Source organism: Rana temporaria, chromosome 8 (assembly GCF_905171775.1).
Source record: "Rana temporaria chromosome 8, aRanTem1.1, whole genome shotgun sequence".
Lineage (NCBI taxonomy): Eukaryota > Metazoa > Chordata > Amphibia > Anura > Ranidae > Rana > Rana temporaria.
In genome coordinates, this window is record NC_053496.1 from 66,860,924 (window position 1) to 66,881,429 (window position 20,506).

Below are 20,506 nucleotides of genomic sequence, written 5' to 3' on the forward strand. Positions count from 1 at the left end.
GGACGTAATTTACGTTCACGTCGAAAGCAATGACGATTTGCGGAGGAATTTCGAGCATGCGCACTGGGATTCTTTCACGAACGGGGGTCACCATTAATTTAAATAAAACACGCCCCCCTCATCCTCATTTGAATTAGGTGCGCTTACGCTGGCCCCATTTACGCTACACCGCCGTAAGTTAGGAGGCAAGTGCTTTGCGAATACAGCACTTGCCTCTCTAACTTACAGCGGCGCAGCGTAAATACGATACGCTGCGCCGCCGTAACAATGCGCGAGGCTATCTGAATCTAGCCCCATGAATCCATTCTGGGCTCTGCTCAGACTGCGATCAAATACTGCCAAAGCTTGGCCAGTCTCAAATTACTTGCGAACACCTACAGTACCATTACAAAGTATATGATGGATCCAAAATAATATTTTACACAATAAAAAGTAACAAGAATTATAGCGCTATATGGAGAGAAGCACATACCTGAAAAAATACACTGATAAATTCAGACTTTGTACCATATGACCTCCATCCCAGCAGACTTTCAGGCAAGAAGTGACCAGTCCCACAGAGAAGGTGAATTCTGGGTAAGAAAGGTCACCGCCATGGAATTAAATAGAGATGACAACTGTTAGCCTGTCCAAACATTACAGGTCATGCAGGGGCAGCCACAGTGGGTGCATGTCTGCTATACAGGACGGTCGGTCAGGGATGTTCCAGAATAGTCTGACTGAACTGATGACAAAAAGCAAAGGACACCACTCATGTCATCGCAAAAAATATACAAAACATTCTAAAATAGATCCCCGGGGTATATTGATGCTTTGATACTGAAGCTGTACAAGGCTTCTTGCCTCCGAGTCTTATGCCGCGTACACACGACCGATTTTCATGACGAGAAAAATGCCATTTTTTAAATTGGTCGTGAGAAACGATTGTGTGTAGGCTCCAGAGCATGAGAAAAATGGCCATTAAAAATTTAGAACCTGCTCTATTTTTTCTCGTCGTTTTTCACGTCGTGGAAAATGGTCGTGTGCACGCTTTAACGAAGGGGGAAAAAAACACGCATGCTTAGAAGCAAGTTATGAGACGGGGAAATTAGCATAAGCAGCCCAAAGGGTGGCGCCATTCAAATGGAACTTCCCCTTTATAGTGCTGTCGTACGTGTTGTGCGTCACCGCGCTTTGCTCGAGCATTTTTGTCGAACGTGTGTATGCAAGGCAGGCTTGAGAGGAATCACGTTGAGAAAAACTTTTTTCCATGACATGAATAACGGTCGTGTGTACGCGGCATTAGGATTGTCATTGACAATCTGACATTTTCCTAAAAATTATGAGTGGGTGGATATCTACTTGTCCTTGCAAGAAGCCAATGAGCTCTGAGAGACTGAGACACCTAACAATTTGCTAGAGCTAATGTAGGCTTGTGCTTGGAACTTAAAGTAAATGTAAAGTAGGGTGACCAGACATCCCCAGTTTCAGGGGACAGTCCCCTGATTGAGGACACTGTCTCCGGACCAAGTCTGTCCCTGGTTTTGTCCCCAGATTGGATTTAATAGGGGGCAGGGGCAATTTCAAAGACAGTCAGTGCAGAGTTAAAATGAAAAAAATTGAATTACACCCCCGCTCCGCTGTGCCTTCTAGCATAGGGGGGTTGTGTTTTTCCCATTATCTGTGCCCCTTTCTGATGACCATGTGTTGGTCGGAGCAGAGGGAATATTTCTTCAGTTTCGGGCGCATGCCCATTCAGCTTCGCTCGCATGTTCTTCTGCCTAGGCTCAAATCCTGGCCAGCCACCTGCCTATCTCCTTTCCTTCCCTGGCGGAGTGATCTTCCTGGGCCAGAGAAGCAGGACAGCGAGCCAGAGATGAATAGAGGGGGGGCTGGAGAAGAAGGACAGCGGGCCGGAGGAGAACAGGGGGTGGCAGAGAAGGAGGACAGCAGGCTAGAGGAGAACAGAGGAGGAGGACAGTGGGCCCGAGGAGAACGGAGGGGGGGCAGAAGAGGAGGATAGTGGGCCAGAGGAGAATAGAGGGGGGCTGAGGAGGAGGACAGCGGGCCAGAGGAGAACAGAGGAGGGCGGAGGAGGAGGACAGTGGGCTGGAGGAGAACGGAGGGGGGGCAGAGGAGGAGGACAGCGGGCCAGAGGAGGGCGGAGGAGGAGGACAGTGGGCCGGAGGAGAACGGAGGGGGGGCAGAGGAGGAGGATAGTGGGCCAGAGGAGAATAGAGGGGGGCTGAGGAGGAGGACAGCGGACCAGAGGAGAACAGAGGGGGACACATGGATGACACCACTGCCACCCAGGATCAGCCCTGCAGCCAGGAGATCGCAGGGCACTCGTAGGTGTTCAGGAGCCCGCTACTAAATGCGGGAAACTCCTGCACCTCGTGGGAGACTTTGGTTGTCTGCTGTTCACCGTTTCAGGTCCAATTGCAATTCGCTCCGGAGATGTGTGAGCCAGCTCCATAGAGAGCCGGTCACTATCTGCTGACATGCAAATTGGTTTGGGGGAAACCCACATCCAATTCGCACTAGTGTGAACCCAGCCTGAATGTGCTGTAACGCTCATTAAATGCTTCGAAACTGCGCATAGGGCATTTGAGGAGCATTTTTAACCAGTCATTAACGCTTGTAAAACACCAGTCTAATGCCCATACTACAGCTCATTAACATGTGTCTAACTCCCATACTAACGTTATAGGAGCATTTGTCAAAAGAGTTTTTTTTTTTATATATTCATACTTACCTATGTGGATGGAGCATCAGATCGATTTTGCATCTGTCCCCCGCCGCCTCTTCACTGTGAACCGAGCCATCAAACACCGCCGATGGCTCGGTTCTTTCCCCTACCCGAGCGGAGAGATGCTGCCTGTCAGTCAGCATCTCTCCTGCTCAGCTCCTCCACGCTCATTGGAGCTCTGAGCTGTGGAGGGGCGGGGAGCGGCCATCTCAGCGGCTCACTGAGACTGCCATCAGTCCAGGCACCTGGCCAATCCAGACTTCGGAAGTTGGGATGACGCCCTGCCTCGACTGAACTTTGTAATGTCAGCAGAGAGCAGACTTCAGATCGCTCTTCGCTGAAAACGGGTCACAGGAGTAAAAAATTCATTGCCCTCTTGTGACCCAGAGGAGAAGCCCAACCTAAAAAACTCAGGCTGGACTTCTCCTTTAAAGCGGGAGTTCACCCTAAAAAAAAATTTTAACCTTAGATTGATGCTCATTTTGTCTAGGGGAATAGGCTAGTTTTTTTTGTAAATCGAAGCAGTACTTACCGTTTTAGAGATAGATCTTCTCCGCCGCTTCCGGGTATGGGCTGCGGGACTGGGCGTTCCTATTTGATTGACAGTCTTCCGACGGTCGCATCCATCGCGTCACGGGTAGCCGAAAGAAGCCGAACGTCGGTGCGGCTCTATACGGCGCCTGCGCACCGACGTTCGGCCACTTTCGGAAAATCGCGACACGATGAATGCGACCGTCGGAAGCCTGTCGGAAGACTGTCAATCAAATAGGAACGCCCAGTCCCGCAGCCCATACCCGGAAGCGGCGGAGAAGATCGCTCTCTAAAACGGTAAGTACTGCTTCGATTTTAAAAAAACTACCCGATTCCCCTTGACAAAATGAGCATCAATCTAAGGTTAAAAATTAACATTTCCGGGTGAACCTCCACTTTAAGCATTAGAAACTTAGTCAAGTGTGAACAAGCTCTTAAAGCGCAGTCTATATTTTCTATTTCCTCGTATCTTTGGCATAATTAAGCTGGAAGACGCGCAGCTCTTATATTTATATTTGATTTAATTTTATTTTATTGATTACGTGATAAACACACATCTATACCTTTCAGTCGCATTTATTTAGACTAATAATTTAAGTTTATACTCTTAACTTGAATTAGAACAATGGCAGATGTAGTCCCAAGTGTTGTTTTGGAAAACAGAACATTTCTTTCGCTTTTAGTCCAGAAAATATGACCTAAGCGCGCTTTCTGTTGTGTTGGCCACACTAGTGCACAGGTTTATTAAGATGTAAAAATTCCACGACCCCTTTGTCCCAAGCCATATGTCACATGAATGGAGCAACTGCTGTAGTCAGCAAATGGTACATAGCTTACATACATCATAAAGCCACAGCAGTGTGAGAGTACAAGAGAAAAAACCTAAAACAAATCTTCATAAGCAATAATATCAAGCTCGAGAGAAAACCTGTGAAATAATAAACCCATGCATGCCTGGGATATGGTAGTTCTCAGGAACCTTAACCAACACAGTCATCAAAATCGGTCATTTGAATTGTAGACATGCAAATTTGGAACTACTACCAATTGTTACCCAAACACTAAAGCCGTGTACACACGATCGGTTTGTCCGATGAAAACAGACTGATAGACTGTTTTCATCGGACAAACCGATCGTGTGTGGGCCCCATCAGTCTTTTTTCCATCGGTGTTAAAAAATAGGACATGTTTAAAATTTTTCCTATGGATAAAAAAACGATTGTCTGTGTGGAACTCCATCGGATAAAAATCCATATAATATAATATAAGAAAAAAGACTGCGCTAACAGAAAATATAAAATGACATCAGCGAAACTGGTCCGTCGGACCAGTTTCCGCGGACATCTCCGACCGTGTGTAGGGCCGACCGGACAGTTTTCCGGCCTAGCGGACAGGTTTCAAGCGGACAAAAGTTTCTTAGCATGCTAAGAAACTTGTCCGCTGGAAGCCTGTCCGTCGGACATGTCTGATGGTCAGTACGACTCATTGGACATGTCCGCTGGCCCAAAATCCCGCGCATGTGTCTAAGTGATTCGACGCATGCGTGGAAGCATTGAACTTCCGGGTTCGCGCACGTCACCGCGTCATCGTCGCCGCTACGTCGCCGCCACGTCACCGCGTATTTTGTCCGCGGGGAATTTGGTCTGATGGTGTGTACACACATCAGACCAAATTCACCCAGCAGACATGTCCGATAAAAACGGTCCGCGGACCGTTTTCATCGGACATGTCTGGTCGTGTGTACGAGGCCTCACAGGTCGCTTTTAAGGAGGGTGACGGGCACTACTGCCCATCTGAGAGACCCATCAAAAGGTGTTGCAGAACTCATTGCTTCAGTGAAGTTTCTAAGCGAGTCTTTCCTCACTCAGAATAGAAAATGTTGCAGCTGGCACGGGGGAGATCAATCCATTTTCATGGTGAGCCACAAGGTGTGGACTGTACAGGACGCAGTAGTGATACAGCACCCGGCAGATGGTCGCACAGAACACGAAGGGAGAGCACGCATCCAACAAATATAGAGGTTTTCAGCCTGCTCAGTTTAGTTCTGTTTATTGGCACGAGCAATGGGACAGGTAATTAATAAGCCTTATATAAAAATCCTCTTTATATCCCCGTTCACACCTATGTGATGCAGGAACATGTGCGATAACGCATGGATTCCTGCAGGTGTGCTTTGGGGCCATTCATTCTTAATTAACGCACCAGCCAAAGTGAGTGTGCAACATCGCACCACAGCGCATGCTAATTTATTGCCATGCGTTAGAGTACATTGTAAAAAAAATTAATTACCCGCACTTCAGTTGTTGCGATTGTCATGTGTAGGTCAGTCCACCGAAGTGAATGAGCTGCCCTAAACACGATGCACCTAATGCTCACACATCTTCACCATTCACACCTGCATAAGTGTGAATGGCACCCTACAAGGTTTCCAAAACTCTTGGGGCCGGATTTAGATAGGTTAGCGGATCTTTAGATCCGCGTAACCTATCTGATTTACGTTACGCCGCCGCAAGTTTTTGAGGCAAGTGCTTTATTCAGAAAGCACTTGCCTGTAAAGTTGCGGCGGCGTAACAGAAATCCCCCGGCCAAATTCAAATTCGGCGGGTAGGGGGAGTGTAATATTTAAATCAGGCGCGTCCCCGCGCCGAGCGAACTGCGCATGCGCAGTCCGCAAAATTTCCCAGCGTGCATTGCTCCAAATGACTTCGCAAGGACATCATTGGTTTCGACGTTAACGTAAATTACGTTCGGCCGTATTCGCAAACGACTTACGCAAACGACGTAAAAATTTCAAAACTCGGCGCGGGAACGACGGCCATACTTAACATAGTATACGCCGCACTTACCCCTCATATGGCAGGGGTAACTTTACGCCGGAAAAAGCGGAACGCAAACGACGTAAAAAAAAAGCGCCGGGCGGTCGTTCGTTTCTGAATCGGCGTAACTCCTCATTTGCATATTCGACGCGTAAAAGATACGGAAGCGCCACCTAGCGGCCGGCCTGGAATTGCAGCCTAAGATCCGACGGTGTAATACAGTTACACCTGTCGGATCTTAGGGATATCTATGCGTAACTGATTCTCTGAATCAGTCGCATAGATACGACCGGCCGGCCTTAGAGATACGACGGCGTATCAGGAGAGACGCCGTCGTATCTCCTATCTGAATCTGGCCCACTCTCTCTAATGCCTCGTACACACGATTCGTTTTCCCGTCGGGAAAACTGCCATGACAGCTTTCGGGCAGGAAAACTAGCCATGTATGCTCCATGGCAGCTTTCCCGACAGGAAAACCAATTGAATTGCACATGGATTGGATACAAAAAGCCAAGCGTGTGTGGCCACCATAAAACTGCCCATACACAGTGTGATCATACAATCTCCTCCAAAAATATGTAATATGAGGACACCTAAACAATTACCAATGAACTGCGTTTGCTAGATGTTAGACCGCATTCTACGGTGAAGGTGCCCTCAATGTGTATCAAATCAGGCAGGACATTTCTCTACATAGTTGATCTAAAGGAGATCAGATTGTATAGTGTATAGCCAGCTTGACACTGACAGTTATTCATTCATACTGGGGAATTGACTGTGTTGTACTGAACAATCATTTCCAATATCTAATAGATTAAAATGACTGCAATAAAACAATCGATGACACAATAAGTCCATATACACACAAAAATACAATGGCATTAATTGGAAACACTGACACTGAAATCTAAAACTCCAGGGGGTAGATCCACGCACCTCCGCTGCGCCTGGCGCAGATGTGAGATACGCTACGCCGCTGTAACTTACCTGGCTTTGGTTTGAATCCTCAATGAATTTGCGCCGTAAGTTACGGCGGCGTAGTGTATCTCTCGCAGCGGATTTCAAATTGGGCGGGTAGGGGGCGTGTTTCATTTAAATGAAGCGCGTCCCCGCGCCGAACGAACTGCGCATGCGCCGTCCCTAAAATTTCCCGCCGTGCATTGCGCTAAATGACGTCGCAAGGCCGTCATTGTTTTCAACGTCCAGCCCCATTCACGGACGACTTACGCAAACGACGTAAAATTTTCAAAATTAGACGTGGGAACGACGGCCATACCTAACATTAAGTACGCCACCAGATAGCAGCTTTAACTATACGCCGGAAAAAGCCGAGTGGAAACAACGTAAAAAAATGCGACGGCCGCTCGTATGTTCGTGGATCGTCGGAAATAGCTCATTTGCATACTCGACGCGGATTACGACGTGAACGCCACCTAGCGGACGCCGAAAAATTGCATCTAAGATCCGACGGCGTACTAAGGCGTACGCCTGTCGGATCTAACAGAGATGCCGTCGTATCTTGTTTTGGGGATACCAAAACAAAGATACGACGCACAAAATTTGAAATTATGCGGCGTATCAAGAGATACGCCGCGTCATTTCTTTGAGGATCTGCCCCCTGATCACCAAAATGAACCCTTCTGGAGTAACAAAACTCAAATGTTACAAAGAATTCTTTCTCATCGGTTTTATTTGGCAGCAGATCTGCTGGTAACAGGAGTCAGGTTTGCTGATTTGAGAGTCTGTAAGTGACAGAAATCTCCATCAAGTCTTGCTGGGAGAGAATATGATGTAATAAATCTGTGACGTCACAGAAAGCACAAACTAACTCACCTCCTGCACCTCCTCATCAGGCTGTTGGGATGCACTGGGGATGTCTCTGGTTGGGGGTTCAGGCTGGAAGTAGATATAGTAAACGTTATGTGTATGTCCATGTATTGACAACCCCCCTTCTGTCAGCACCATGTGCTTCTGTCCTACAACACACACACCCCGCCCCCACACTCTATTCTACTACTACTACTACTGTACTCCCCTTTTTTTTCAACACAGCTGCATTTCATCTGTCTGACGCTAGGTGGCGCTATAACTAAAACTGATTATTTGTTAACATACAGCGCCACCAACAGCCTGCAAATACAACTACATATATTCCATATTTTATTTGAGGATAGATTAGATAGATAGATCGATAGATAGATAGATAGATAGATAGATAGATAGATAGATAGATAGATAGATAGATAGATAGATAGATAGATAGATAGATAGATAGATAGATAGATAGATAGATAGATAGATAGATAGATAGATAGATAGATAGATAGATAGATAGAATTATATGTGTATGTATATTATAAAAAATGTTACACTAAATTCACACAACTTTAACCAATGATTCACACATTTTTCCAAATTAATAAAATATTTTGAAAAAAAAAGTAAATGTTGTATGACTGTGTGAAAAATATAGGCAAAATATTTAGACAAGTTTAAGCCACAACAATAAACTCAGTCTGTATATGCAGTAAAGGATGCTTGTTATACTCACTGTGGTTAATCCCCCGCATTGTGAAAAAGGGCTGTTTTATCCCGTCTTCTCTAATCCTCCCCTTTTTTTAGTTTCCCCAGTCCATCTGCTGATAGTACAGGTATACACTCTGCACATGCTCAGTTTGGTGTGTATTACTAGAGAGTTTTTTGCTTTTTGGGAGGGTACAACCCTGTCGAAACAGAGGGTCGGGGGTAGGGTTGCCACCTCATCCCTTTAAAAAGGAACACATCTAAATTACACAGGTTCTGAGGCTAATTTAATGCAGATAAGGCACCAAGTGAGTTTAATTACCACCTTAATCAGCCACAGAACCTGTGTACTTCAGATGTGTTCCTTTTTAAAGGGATGAGGTGGCAACCCTAGTCGGGGGTCATGCAGCATCATTGGACAATCAGGGGAGAATGAAAACTCCTCCTACAAGCTTTAACCAGAGCTCAGCCACACAGTGCTGTGGGAGACCAGATATAGTGAATCCAGGGTCCTGGGTTTAGTAACACTTAAGGCTGCTTTCACACTGAAAGTGCCTGGGCGCAGTGCTTTTCGCCCGCTGGCAGGGCACTTTTAACCCGCGCTATCGGTCGAAAAATGGTTAAAAAAAGGTTCAGCTGCGCTTTATTAGCGGTGTATTCACTGCTCCTAATGTGCTGCAAAGAAGCTGCTGGCAGGACTTTTTCTGATGCCCTGCCAGCGCACCGATCAAGTGTGAAAGCCCTCGGGCTTTCATACTGGAGTGAATGGAGCCGCTCTTTCAGGATGCCTTACAGGTGCTATAATTAAAGTCCTTTATTAAAGATAAAAAAAAATATTCAAGCGATGTAATCCATTCTCAATCTCCAGCGATGATCACCAGCGAGGATACGACACGGGGTTCCCGTTGCATCAGAGGGGACGGGGTCAACCGTACACGTCACTGGGTAACCCTGGCAATTCCCCTTGCGTCTCTGGCCCCGCCCTCAGCTATATAAGAGCTGTCAGGCTGGCGGCGCGGCATTCGTCGGGTGCCTCCGGTAGAGGCAGGACTGTGTGTATCGTATCCTTGCTGGAGATCATCGCTGGAGATCATCGCTGGAGATCATCGCTGGAGATCGAGAATGTATTACATCGCTGGAATCCTTTTTTGATTTTTAATAAAGGACTTGTCCCAAGATGGCTCCTGTCGTTTTTTTTAAATTGTAACACTTTTTTTTGTTTTGTGAAATGGTTAGGGTACAATGTACCCCCTTACCAATTCACATAGGGGGGGGCCGGAAACTGGTGGTCCCCTTTGTTAAAGGGGGCTTCCAGATTCCGATAAACCCCCCGCCCGCAGACCACCACAACCACCGGGCAAGGGTTGTGGGGATGAAGCCCTTGTTCTCCCCATGTTGAGGGCATGTGACCTGGTACAGTTCAGGAAGGGGAGCTCTCTCTCTCTTCCCCCCCTCTTTTCCTGCGGCCTGCCAAGTTGCATGCTTGGACAAGGGTCTGGTATGGATTTTTGAGGGGAACCTCACGCCATTTTTTTTTTATTTTGGTGCGGAGTTCCCACTAAAATCCATACCAGACTCTTCGTCTGGTATAAATTTTTGGGGGGATTTCCATGCCATTTTTAAAAAATTTGGCACAGGGTTTCCCTTAATATCCATGCCAGACCTGAAGGGCCTGGTAATGGAATTTGGGGGGACCCCCACGCATTTTTTTTTTCAATGACTTTCAATGACTTTTATATGTATTGCCAGGACCCGACAATTCATTATAGCCGCGAGTAGTTTTAAATGACTTTTTTTGCTTTAGAAATTTAATTTTGTGCAGACACTGTTATAAACACAGGAAACATGCGCTACTTTACAGGCATACTATAGATAACCCCAGGTATGAAATTTAAAGGAATGTTTCACTTTAAGCATTATTAAAATCAATGCTCCCGAAAAAACTGACATTTTTAAAATGTATTTTTGCATTGATACATGTCTCCTGGGGCATGACCCAGGTCCCCAAACACTTTTTATGACAATAACTTGCATATTAACCTTTAAAATTAGCCGAACTCATGTTCGACCCGAACATAAAGCTCATCCCTACTCTCAATTTGTCCTATTTATCATTGAAAGTGTAAAAGAAAAGCCCTGATTTTGGGTTGTCCCCAGAAAATTAATGGAGGGGAAATCTTACAAAGGGGGGCACTAGTTCTGGTGACCTGGAGGTCCCCAAGGAATTCCCCTATTTTGCAGGGATTTTCTTTGACTTCCTGTGTTGGCTATGGGACAGAAGGTGAAGGTAAATCTCCCCAACGGGGCACAGATAGCAAAAAAATAAAGCAACAGGGTTTTAACCCCTCTTTACTCTATCCAAAATGAACAAAAAAATTGCCTATCGTTCTACTTTAACTCATTGCATGCCAGCACATATACAAAGTCGCTGAATTCATGCTGTTGAGTTTGTAGGAGTGATTTAATTACTTAATGAGTATGCAGCTTCTTTATATTTTAATTCTTATTTGTGTTAATTTTAAGCTGGTGCCATGACCACTGCCACAAGTCTCCTGTTTTAAGGTAGCTCCTTTCTCTTTTAACATGCTTTGGAGCCACCGCTGCATGCAAGGACTAGTGTTGTCTCCCTACACTGTGTCCATCAATAGAAATACACAGCCACATAGCCCAATGGCAAAACATAGATCTTCCAGCCCCCTCTCTAAGCTAACAAATTGTCTATTGTTAACTCATTCCTGTAAAGACCTGGGGGCAGATCCAGGTACCTCCGCGTAATCTTCCGCCGGGCGCAGCATATCGAAGATACACTACGCCGCCGTAACCTATTTTTTTTATTTTGAATCCACAAAGAATTTGCGCCATAAGTTACGACGGCATAGTGTATCTCTGGCGGCGTAAGGGTGCGGAATTCAAATGGATCTAATGGGGGCGTGTTTTATGTAAATACGTTGTGACCCAACGTAAACAACGTTTTTTTTTAACTGCGCATGCGCCGTCCCAGTGCGCATGCTCGAAATTAAACTGGAACCCGCCAATGCTTACGACGGTGACTTCATTCGACGGAAATTCCTATTCGCGAACGACTTACGCAAACGACGTAACGACGAAAATTCAAAATTGTATGCGGGAACGACGGCCATACTTAACATTGAGTACGCCTCAGAATAGCAGCTTTAACTATACGCCGGAAAAAGCCGAACGCAAACGACGTAAAAACAATGCGCCGAACGTACGTACGTTCGTGGATCGCGGTAAATAGCTAATTTGCATACTCGAAGCGGAATTCGACAGAAACGCCACCTAGCGGCCGCCGAAAAATTGCAGCTTAGATCCGACGGCGTACTAAGACGTATGCCTGTCGGATCTAGCCGAGATGCCGTTGTATTTTGTTTTGAGGATTCAAAACAAAGATACGACGTGGGAATTTTCAAATTACGCCGGCGTATCAACCTTTGTGGATCTGCCCCCTGAAGTTCAGGGAAGCAGCACTGGGAGTGCAGGAACCAGCAGCATTGAACGTTGTAAATTGCAGGGGTAAGAATTTGTTTAATAATTTAGTTTAATGTAGTTTAATATGAAATGTTTTTTATTTATTGTGCTCAATGTGTTAAGCTAAGAAACTAAAATAATGTACATCTTTGTGGGAAATAATGTTTAATAAAAAAAAAACTAAAATAATATCTCACCTGAGGTTCAGCTTTATTATGGCTGTTGTCATTACCCATCTTGTGCTTCTTATAGCATTATGTAAAAAAAACCTGCAAAAAATTAAACATATTGGGTAAAATAACAGATTATTCCAAATGTAATGTGCAATCAAGGCTATAAGTACTATGCTGTTTCTGCAATTCAGACTTCTAAGCAGTGTTAATTTTGGCAGCAAATTTCGATTTTGTTTTTAGTCTAAAGGCCCGTACACACGATCAGACTTTCCGATGGGAATTGTGTGATGGCAGTGTTTTGTCGGAAAATCCAACCGTTTGTATGCTCCATCGGAAGATCGTTGTCGGATTCTCCGACAACAAATGTTGGATAGCATGCTTTAAAAGTTTCCGACAACAAATGTGTGATGTCGGATTATCCGATCGTCCGCCGGACAAAACTCCAAAGTACAAACACGCATGCTCAGAAGAAATGCTAACCATAACACAACATTAGCAGAAGTTGCCCAAACGGTGGCGCTAAAGAGCTGAAAAACCACGTAGTTTCGTATTTGTTGGCTGACAAAGTTTTGCCGTCTGTATGCAGAACAAGTTCACGGCCAACGCCCTTCGGTCAAAAGTCCTACGCCTTTTTTCCGATGGAAATCCGATTGTGTGTATGAGGCTTTAGTCTTAGGACTAAAATGGAATTTTAGTTTTAGTTACATTTTAGGCTTCTGCAATTGTTTTAGTTTTAATTGTATTTAGTCGATCAAATCTCCAGTACATTTTAGTCAACTAAAATCGAATGGGTGTAATTAAATTGTAATGCATTAGTTAACATTTCTCTAGAATTTCCAAACTCATTATATACTTCAGGAGTGAAAGATCGAATATGTTATTATTTTTGGTATTGAGGTATGAACATGTACTACAGACCAGTGTTAATTTTGAAGTCAAGTTTCAATTTAGTTTTAGTTTTTTGACTTAAAGGGGTTGTAAAGGTTTATTTTTTTTTTTTTTTAAATAACAAACATGTTATACCAGGGTTCGACGAAACCCGGGCACCAGGTTGCCATTGCGACTAGAATTCGCGACCTGGCGCATCCTGTGTCTCCGTGCGCCCCCGCCGCACGATCGTGTCGGGCCGGTAATTAGGGCCGTGGCTTTGCGGCCTTCTGCAGGCCTATGCTTTCTTGCTGTGATCTGGCACCATCTTGTGGTGGCCGTTGGTATGACAAGACAACCAGCAATTCTAATGGTGCTTCCCCTGTCTGTTTTCACTGTCATCTCCTACCCTCTAATTAAAACCCCCAAACATTATTTATATTTTTTATTGTAACACCCTAGAAAACAAAATGGCGGTCGTTGCAATACTTTCTGTCATCTCGTATTTGCGCAGTGGTCTTACAAGCACACTTTTTGGGGAAAAAATATACTTTTTTAAATTAAAAAATTAGACACCAGTAAAGTTAGTACAATTTTTTTTTAAATTGTGAAAGATATTGTTACGCCGAGTAAATTGATACCCAACATCTCACGCTTCAAAATTGCGTACGCTTGTGGAATCGCAACAAACATTTACCCTTTAAAATCTCCATAGGCGACGTTTAAAAAATTCTACAGGTTGCATGTTTTGAGTTACAGAGGAGGTCTAGGGCTAGAATTATTGCTCTCGCTCTACCAATCGTGGCGATACCTCACATGTGTGGTTTGAAAACCCCTTTCAAATGCGGGCGCTAGTCATGTATGTGTTCGCTTCTGCGCGTGAGCTCGGCGGGACGGGGTGCGTTCCTGGCTCCTAACTTTTTTAGCTGGCTCCAAGATTCCAAGAAAATTTGTCAAGCCCTGTGTTATACTTGCCTCCACTATGCAGTTCATTTTGCACAGAGTGGCCCCGATCCTCGTCTTCTGGGGTCCCTTGGCAGCTGTCTCGGCTCCTCCCCTCTCTGGGAAGCGCTCTCCCAAGGGGGTTAGCTTGCGGGCGCGCTCCCGTGTGATACACTTGGAGGCCATAGCAGCCGAGTGTATCACTCAGCCTCGCCCCCCGACACGCGGTGTCATTGATTTGATTGACAGCAGCGGGAGCCAATGGCTGCACTGCTATCAATCATCCATTGAAGAGCTGGGGGAAAGCAATGCGGGATCGCGCCCATGGAGATGTAGGGCTCGGGTAAGTAAAACAGCTGGGGGGGCCGGAGAGTGCAAGGTGTTTTTTTACCTTAATGCATAGGATGCATTAAGGTGAAAAAACACAAAGCTTTACAACCCCTTTAACCGCTTGCCGCCTGCCGCACGTAGATATACGTCTGCAGCATGGCACGGGCAGGCAAAAGGACCTATCTGTACGTCCCCTTTTAGAAGCAGTTGTTGCAGGCGCGCGGACTCGATCGCCGTGGGCATACCGGCGATCGTCTCACGGAGAGATAGAATAGGGAGATGTTAATGTAAACAAGCCACACCCCCCTACAGTAAGAATCACTCCTTAGGGTCCTTTCACACTAGCGAACCGTTCGTCCGTTCATTACAAGTCCGTTAACGGACTTGTAATGAATCCCTATGGGATCGCGTCCGTTAGCGGATGGAGCATCCGCTAACGTCCGTGTCCGTCGGGATCCGCTTTTGCGAACGGAAGAAACCCTATTTTTCTTCCGTTCGGCTGAACGGATCGGATGCAGACGGACAGACGGTCCGTCTGCATCCGAACCCCCATAGGGGAGAGCGGAGCAGAGACAGGGCGGTCTCTGTACTGTGTGCGGGGACCGCCCTATCCGCCGACAGCTCAGCGGGGATGACGGATGATCCCCGCTGAGCTTTGGCCGACACACGGAGCGAACACAGAAACGGTCCGCTCCGTGTGAAAGGACCCTTAGGGAACACTTAATCCCTACAGCGCCACCTAGTGGTTAATCCCTTCACTGCCAGTGTCATTTTCCAGTACACAAGTGCATTTTTATAGCACTGATCACTGTAAAAATGACAATGGTCCAAAAAATGTGTCAAAAGTGTCCGTTTTGTGTCCGCCAAAATGTCACAGTCAAGATAAAAATCGCAGATCGCCACCATTACTAGTAAGAAACATTGTTAATAAAAATGCTATAAAACTATCCCCTATTTTGTAGACGCTATGGGCCAGATTCTCAAAGGACTTACGACGGCGTATCTCCACGTATACCGTCGTATGTCCGAATGAGCGCCGTCGTATCTATGCACCTGATTCTTAGAATCAGTTTCGCATGAATTTGGCCAAGATACGAGCGGCGTAAGTCTCCTACGCCGTCGTATCTTGGGTGCATATTTACGCTGGTTGCAAGGGGCGCTTCCGTAGATTTACGCGTCAAATATGTAAATTAGGTAGATACGGCGATTCACGAACGTACTTGCGCTCGCTACGCCGTTTACGTTAGGCTTACGTCCGGCGTAAAGTTACCCCTGCTATATGAGGCGCAGCCAATGCAAAGTATGGTCATCGGAACAAGCGTATCTTTTTACGTCATTTTCGTAAGTCGTACGTGAATGGGGATGTGCATAGGTTACGTTCACGTCACAGGCATTGAGCCGGCGTATCTTAGGGAGTAAATTCGACGTGATACTGAGCATGCGCGCGCATGCGCCGTATGATCTGCGCTTCATTTGCATGGGGTCACGGCTCATTTAAAAAAAGACACGCCCACCTCTTCCACATTTGAATTAGGCGGGCTTACGCCGGCCGATTTACGACTATGCCGCCGCAACTTACAGAGCAAGTACTTTGTGAATACTGCACTTCCTGTCTAAGTTGCGGCGGCGTAGTGTAAATAGGATATGCTACGCCCAACTAAAGATACGCTCTCCTACGTGAATCTGGCCCTATAACTTTTGGGCAATCCAATCAATAAACGCTTATTGCGATTTTTTTTACCAAAAAATATGTAGAAGAATACGTATTGGCCTAAACTGAGGAAAAAAAACGTTTTTTATATATTTTTTGGGGGATATTTATTATAGCAAAAAGTGAAAAATATTTTGTTCCAAAATTGTCGCTCTATTTTTGTTTATAGTTTAAAAAATAAAAATCGCCGAGGTGATCAAATACCACCAAAAGAAAGCTCTATTTGTGGGAAAAAAAGACTTCAATTTTGTTTGGGAGCCACATCGCACGACCGCGCAATTTTCAGTTAAAGCGACGCAGTGCCGAATCGCAAAAAGTGGCCAGGTCATTTAGCAACAAAATGGTCCGGGGCTTAAGTGGTTAAATGGCATTTTAGTTTAAGTCCCATTTTAGTCTTTTGACTAAAATGCCATTTTAGTTTTAATCGTGTTTTAGTCATCGTAATTGTTTTAGTAAAATACTATTAATTTAGTCGACTAAAATGTTTTAGTCAACTAAATTAAAACTGCTTCTAAGTACATAAATACTCTATAAAAAATCGTAAAGCATATACAGTATTCATATTTTGTTCTGTAAATATCTGTAATCTTAAACACTTCTAAACATGTTCACAAAAAAGACTTATTTCTTAATAAATGTTTAATATTTTACAGTATCTCAAAAAAAATAAAAATAATGGGGCAGATCCTCAAAGAAATTACGCCGGCGTATCTGTTGATACGCCGCGTAATTTCAAATTTCCCGTGTCGTATATTTGTTTTGGTATTCACCAAACAAGATACGACGGCATCTGTGTTAGATCCGACAGGCGTACGCCTTAGGATCTAAGATGCAATTTTCCGGCGGCCGCTGGGTGGCGTTCATGTCGTAATCCGCGTCGAGTATACAAATTCGCTTTTTCTGACGATCCACGAACGTACGAGCGGCCGTCGCATTCTTTTACGTCGTTTCCGTTCGGCTTTTTCCGGCGTATAGTTAAAGCTGCTATCTGGTGGCGTACTCAATGTTAAGTATGGCCGTCGTTCCCGCGTATAATTTTGAAAATTTGACGTCGTTTGCATAAGTCGTCCGTGATTGGGCTGGACGCCATTTACGTTCACGACGAAAACAATGACGTCCTTGCGACGTCATTTGGAGCAATGCACCCTGGGAGTTTTGCACCGGCGCAGATACGCTGCGCCGGTGCAGATCTTTGAGGATCTGCCCCAATGTCTGCAGTGCCCACTGCAACCAATCAGATCACAGCTGTCAAAGGGAGAATATGATTTGCTTAAATAGGCCACAGATTACTATCTAAATAAAGCTCAGCACGCAATAAGCAGTTACGTTAGTGAACGTTTAGCTGGCATGGTTTCTGTTGGCAATGCCACAAGTTCAGTCTTTGCAATATGTAAGTAAATACAGACCCATGCACTTTAGCTCTATTATATTCCCTTTTACCGTATCATATCCCTTACTTACGGCTCTTGCAATAAATAATGTTTCTTGATAGGCTACCATACAATTCCGAGAAGACTTATGTACAGTACGTAAAAGAACTATCTCTCCAAAATATCCAGTGTGCCTCCATTAGAGTAAAATGTAATCCAAGGTTGTTGCATAGACCCGTCTCACTGTCAGGAAATGTACGATTGGCGTGTATTCTATGTGAAGCCCCTGCAGCTGTCGTATACTTACAGCAGTAGTATGTTGCATAAGATTCCAGACTGTACTTGTAGAAATGTAATGCTTTCTCTTCCTCCCACCCAGACAGGTAAAACACATCTATTATCTGAGACCCGCCCATCATAACACCAAACCTGCTAAACACACATTGCCGGCACCCGCCCTAAAGAGTCCAGACTTCTAAATGACTCTGGATAATCTGTCACTTAATAAATGCTTAAATGCCTGGGAATATGGCTCTTAAATTTAATTTATGCTTTAATATTAAAGAGTTAGTTCACCTTTACCCATAAAAAATGCCTATGTAGGTAAGGGGCACATGTAGAAAAAACAAACTGTGCAGGGTTGACCAAAGTTAATTAATACCCTTGCTGTAGGTGTAGGCCAGGGGTGTCCAAACTTTTTTCAAAGATTTGATGAAGTGAACATGCGTAAGGGCCGACCATTTTGCCTGACATTCTTTGAACCATTAAAATTTGGTCTAAGTGTGTTTGCCCGAGCACTAATACACTGCCCAACAAGAATTCTCTTGCCTTTGTGGCTGCTTGTGGTGAAGAGATGAGCTTGGGCATGTTATTTGGATATACCGTATTTATCGGCGTATAACACACGTTAGGAGGGAAGTTTCAGGAAAAAAAATGTAAATAAAAGAACGGTGAAGCAAAATAAGGGTCATTGCCCATCAATGCAGCCTAATCAGTGCCCATCTACAGCCTCGCCATTGCCATGAATGCAGCCTCGCCATTGCCATGAATGCAGCCTCGCCATTGCCATGAATGCAGCCCCGCCATTGTCATGAATGCAGCCCCGCCATTGCCATGAATGCAGCTTGATCGATGTCCATCTGCTGCCTCAGAGGGGACGGGACGAGCACCAACAGATTACATACAGGAGAATCACAGGAGCCTCTTTAATACAATGTCCCACTGAAACACCAGATCCGAAAGGTTGGAAAACCACTGCTCATGATTACTTTACATTATGCATATGGCTCCTGCCGATACAGGAATAAGCTGGGTTCCCACCTAGGCTGAATCTGAGATAAAATATGTGGTGGGTTATATAAGGGTGGTGATGTAAGGCAAGCACACAATGTCATGGCAACATTTGCACCTTCAGTTCACTTTTTCAACAGAACTAGACCTTATAACCAGAGCTGTATTAAGATATAATACCACCTGTTGCAGGGAAGTACTGGGCTGTATGTCAGTACAAATAATGTATGTTGGGTTGGTGACCCTAAGGGCTCTTTTAAACATGCGCTTGCTGAGCGGGGATCGCTCCGTTGATCTCCGCTGAGCCGGCAGATGACAGGGCGGTACCGAAACACTGTGCAGGGACCGCCCTGTCAGATCTCCGCTCTCCTCTATAGGGGATCGGATGAACATGGACCATCTATCCGTGTTCATCCGATACGCAGACGGATGGAAAAATAGGATTTTCCTCCGTCATCAGTTTCGGAGCATAGCAGAGACTGATGAGATCGGATGTCCGGACATCCGCTATCCCATAGGGATACATGTAGGTCCGTTTTTCATCCGAAAACGGATGGATGAAAAACGGACATACGGTCGGCATGTGTGAAAGAGCCCAAACCAGAGACAGTGACAGGTGCTTTGAGGTATATAGCTACCTGCTCCCTTGTCTAAGGCCCCGTACACACGACAGAGTTTCTCGGCAGAATTCACCGAGAAACTCGGTCAAAACCCGGATTCTGCCGAGAAACTCTGTCGTCTGTACAGTTTTGGCTCGATGGAGCCGCCGAGGAGCTCGACGAGAAAATAGAGAACATGTTCTCTATTTTCTCGTTGTTCTATGGGAGAAGGCGGCCCGCCGAGCTCCTCGGCGGCTTCATCCCAGAACTCGACGAGGAACTCGACGTGCTTGGCACGTCGAGTTCCTCGGCCGTGTGTACGGGGCCTTAGCCTTCGATCACACCACCGAGCAGAGGAAAGTGTTTCAGCATCAACTTTTCATTTCTAAAATGCTACAGGACGGAATTCAGAATGCAGTAGATGTCAGTACTGGAAGAATGCAAATCTGGGAAATGTGTTGTGCTTGATCGGTAAAGGTAGCATTCATGATGATGGCATGTTATTTCATTCATTATTGTATTTTATGCAGTTAATGCTATTTTTAAAGGCCATCGTGTTCAACCCAAAAAGTATTTCTTCATTTACTGTACAATCCATCACCTAAAATCCTTCTATTTAGCATATATAACTGTAAAAAAAAATTGTAAGTTCTGTATATAATTGTATTGTATTTTCGGGTCCTGATTAGAATTAGCCTACCTATGTTACACCCCTTGTTACCATAAACGTACAATTGTAATTGTAATACCTACATAATCATGTGTATAAAAACCTTCAATTGGGTCATAATAAAACAGAACAGTTATTTGGAAAGATGCTGAGTGTATCTTTTGTGTCTGTTCCCTACTGCAGTAGTTATTAATTTGAAACCACCAATCAATATGAGGATAGGAGTTGCCTATCTATAAATTTACATGTCAATAACTATCTAACTATACTTATATATATGCAGATTCAGATAGACTTAGGCTGGCGTATCTACTGATACGCCAGCCTAAGTCTGAATCTGCGCAGACGCAAATTTAAGCGTATTCTGGTAACCAGATACGCTTAAATTAGGCTAAGATACGAGCGGCGTAAGTGTCTTACACCGTCGTATCCTAAAGTGTAATTTTTAGGCTGGCCGCTAAGTGGCG

General features: G+C 45.0%; 1 protein-coding gene across 3 annotated transcripts in view; it reads right to left on the reverse strand.

Moving 5' to 3' along the window:
• Positions 1-17,780, reverse strand: part of TACC2 (transforming acidic coiled-coil containing protein 2) — a 235,628-nt gene extending 217,848 nt beyond the window's left edge. For all 3 annotated transcript variants that reach the window (XM_040361948.1, XM_040361949.1, XM_040361946.1), the window contains exons 1-3: positions 17,571-17,780; positions 12,285-12,354; positions 7,909-7,971 (exon numbers count right to left, since the gene is read on the reverse strand). In XM_040361948.1, the coding sequence (XP_040217882.1) occupies positions 7,909-7,971; positions 12,285-12,323 (102 nt within the window). In that variant the 5' untranslated portion in view covers positions 12,324-12,354; positions 17,571-17,780. The remainder of the gene's footprint in view (positions 1-7,908; positions 7,972-12,284; positions 12,355-17,570) is intronic.
• Between the last annotated feature and the right edge of the window lie 2,726 nt (positions 17,781-20,506).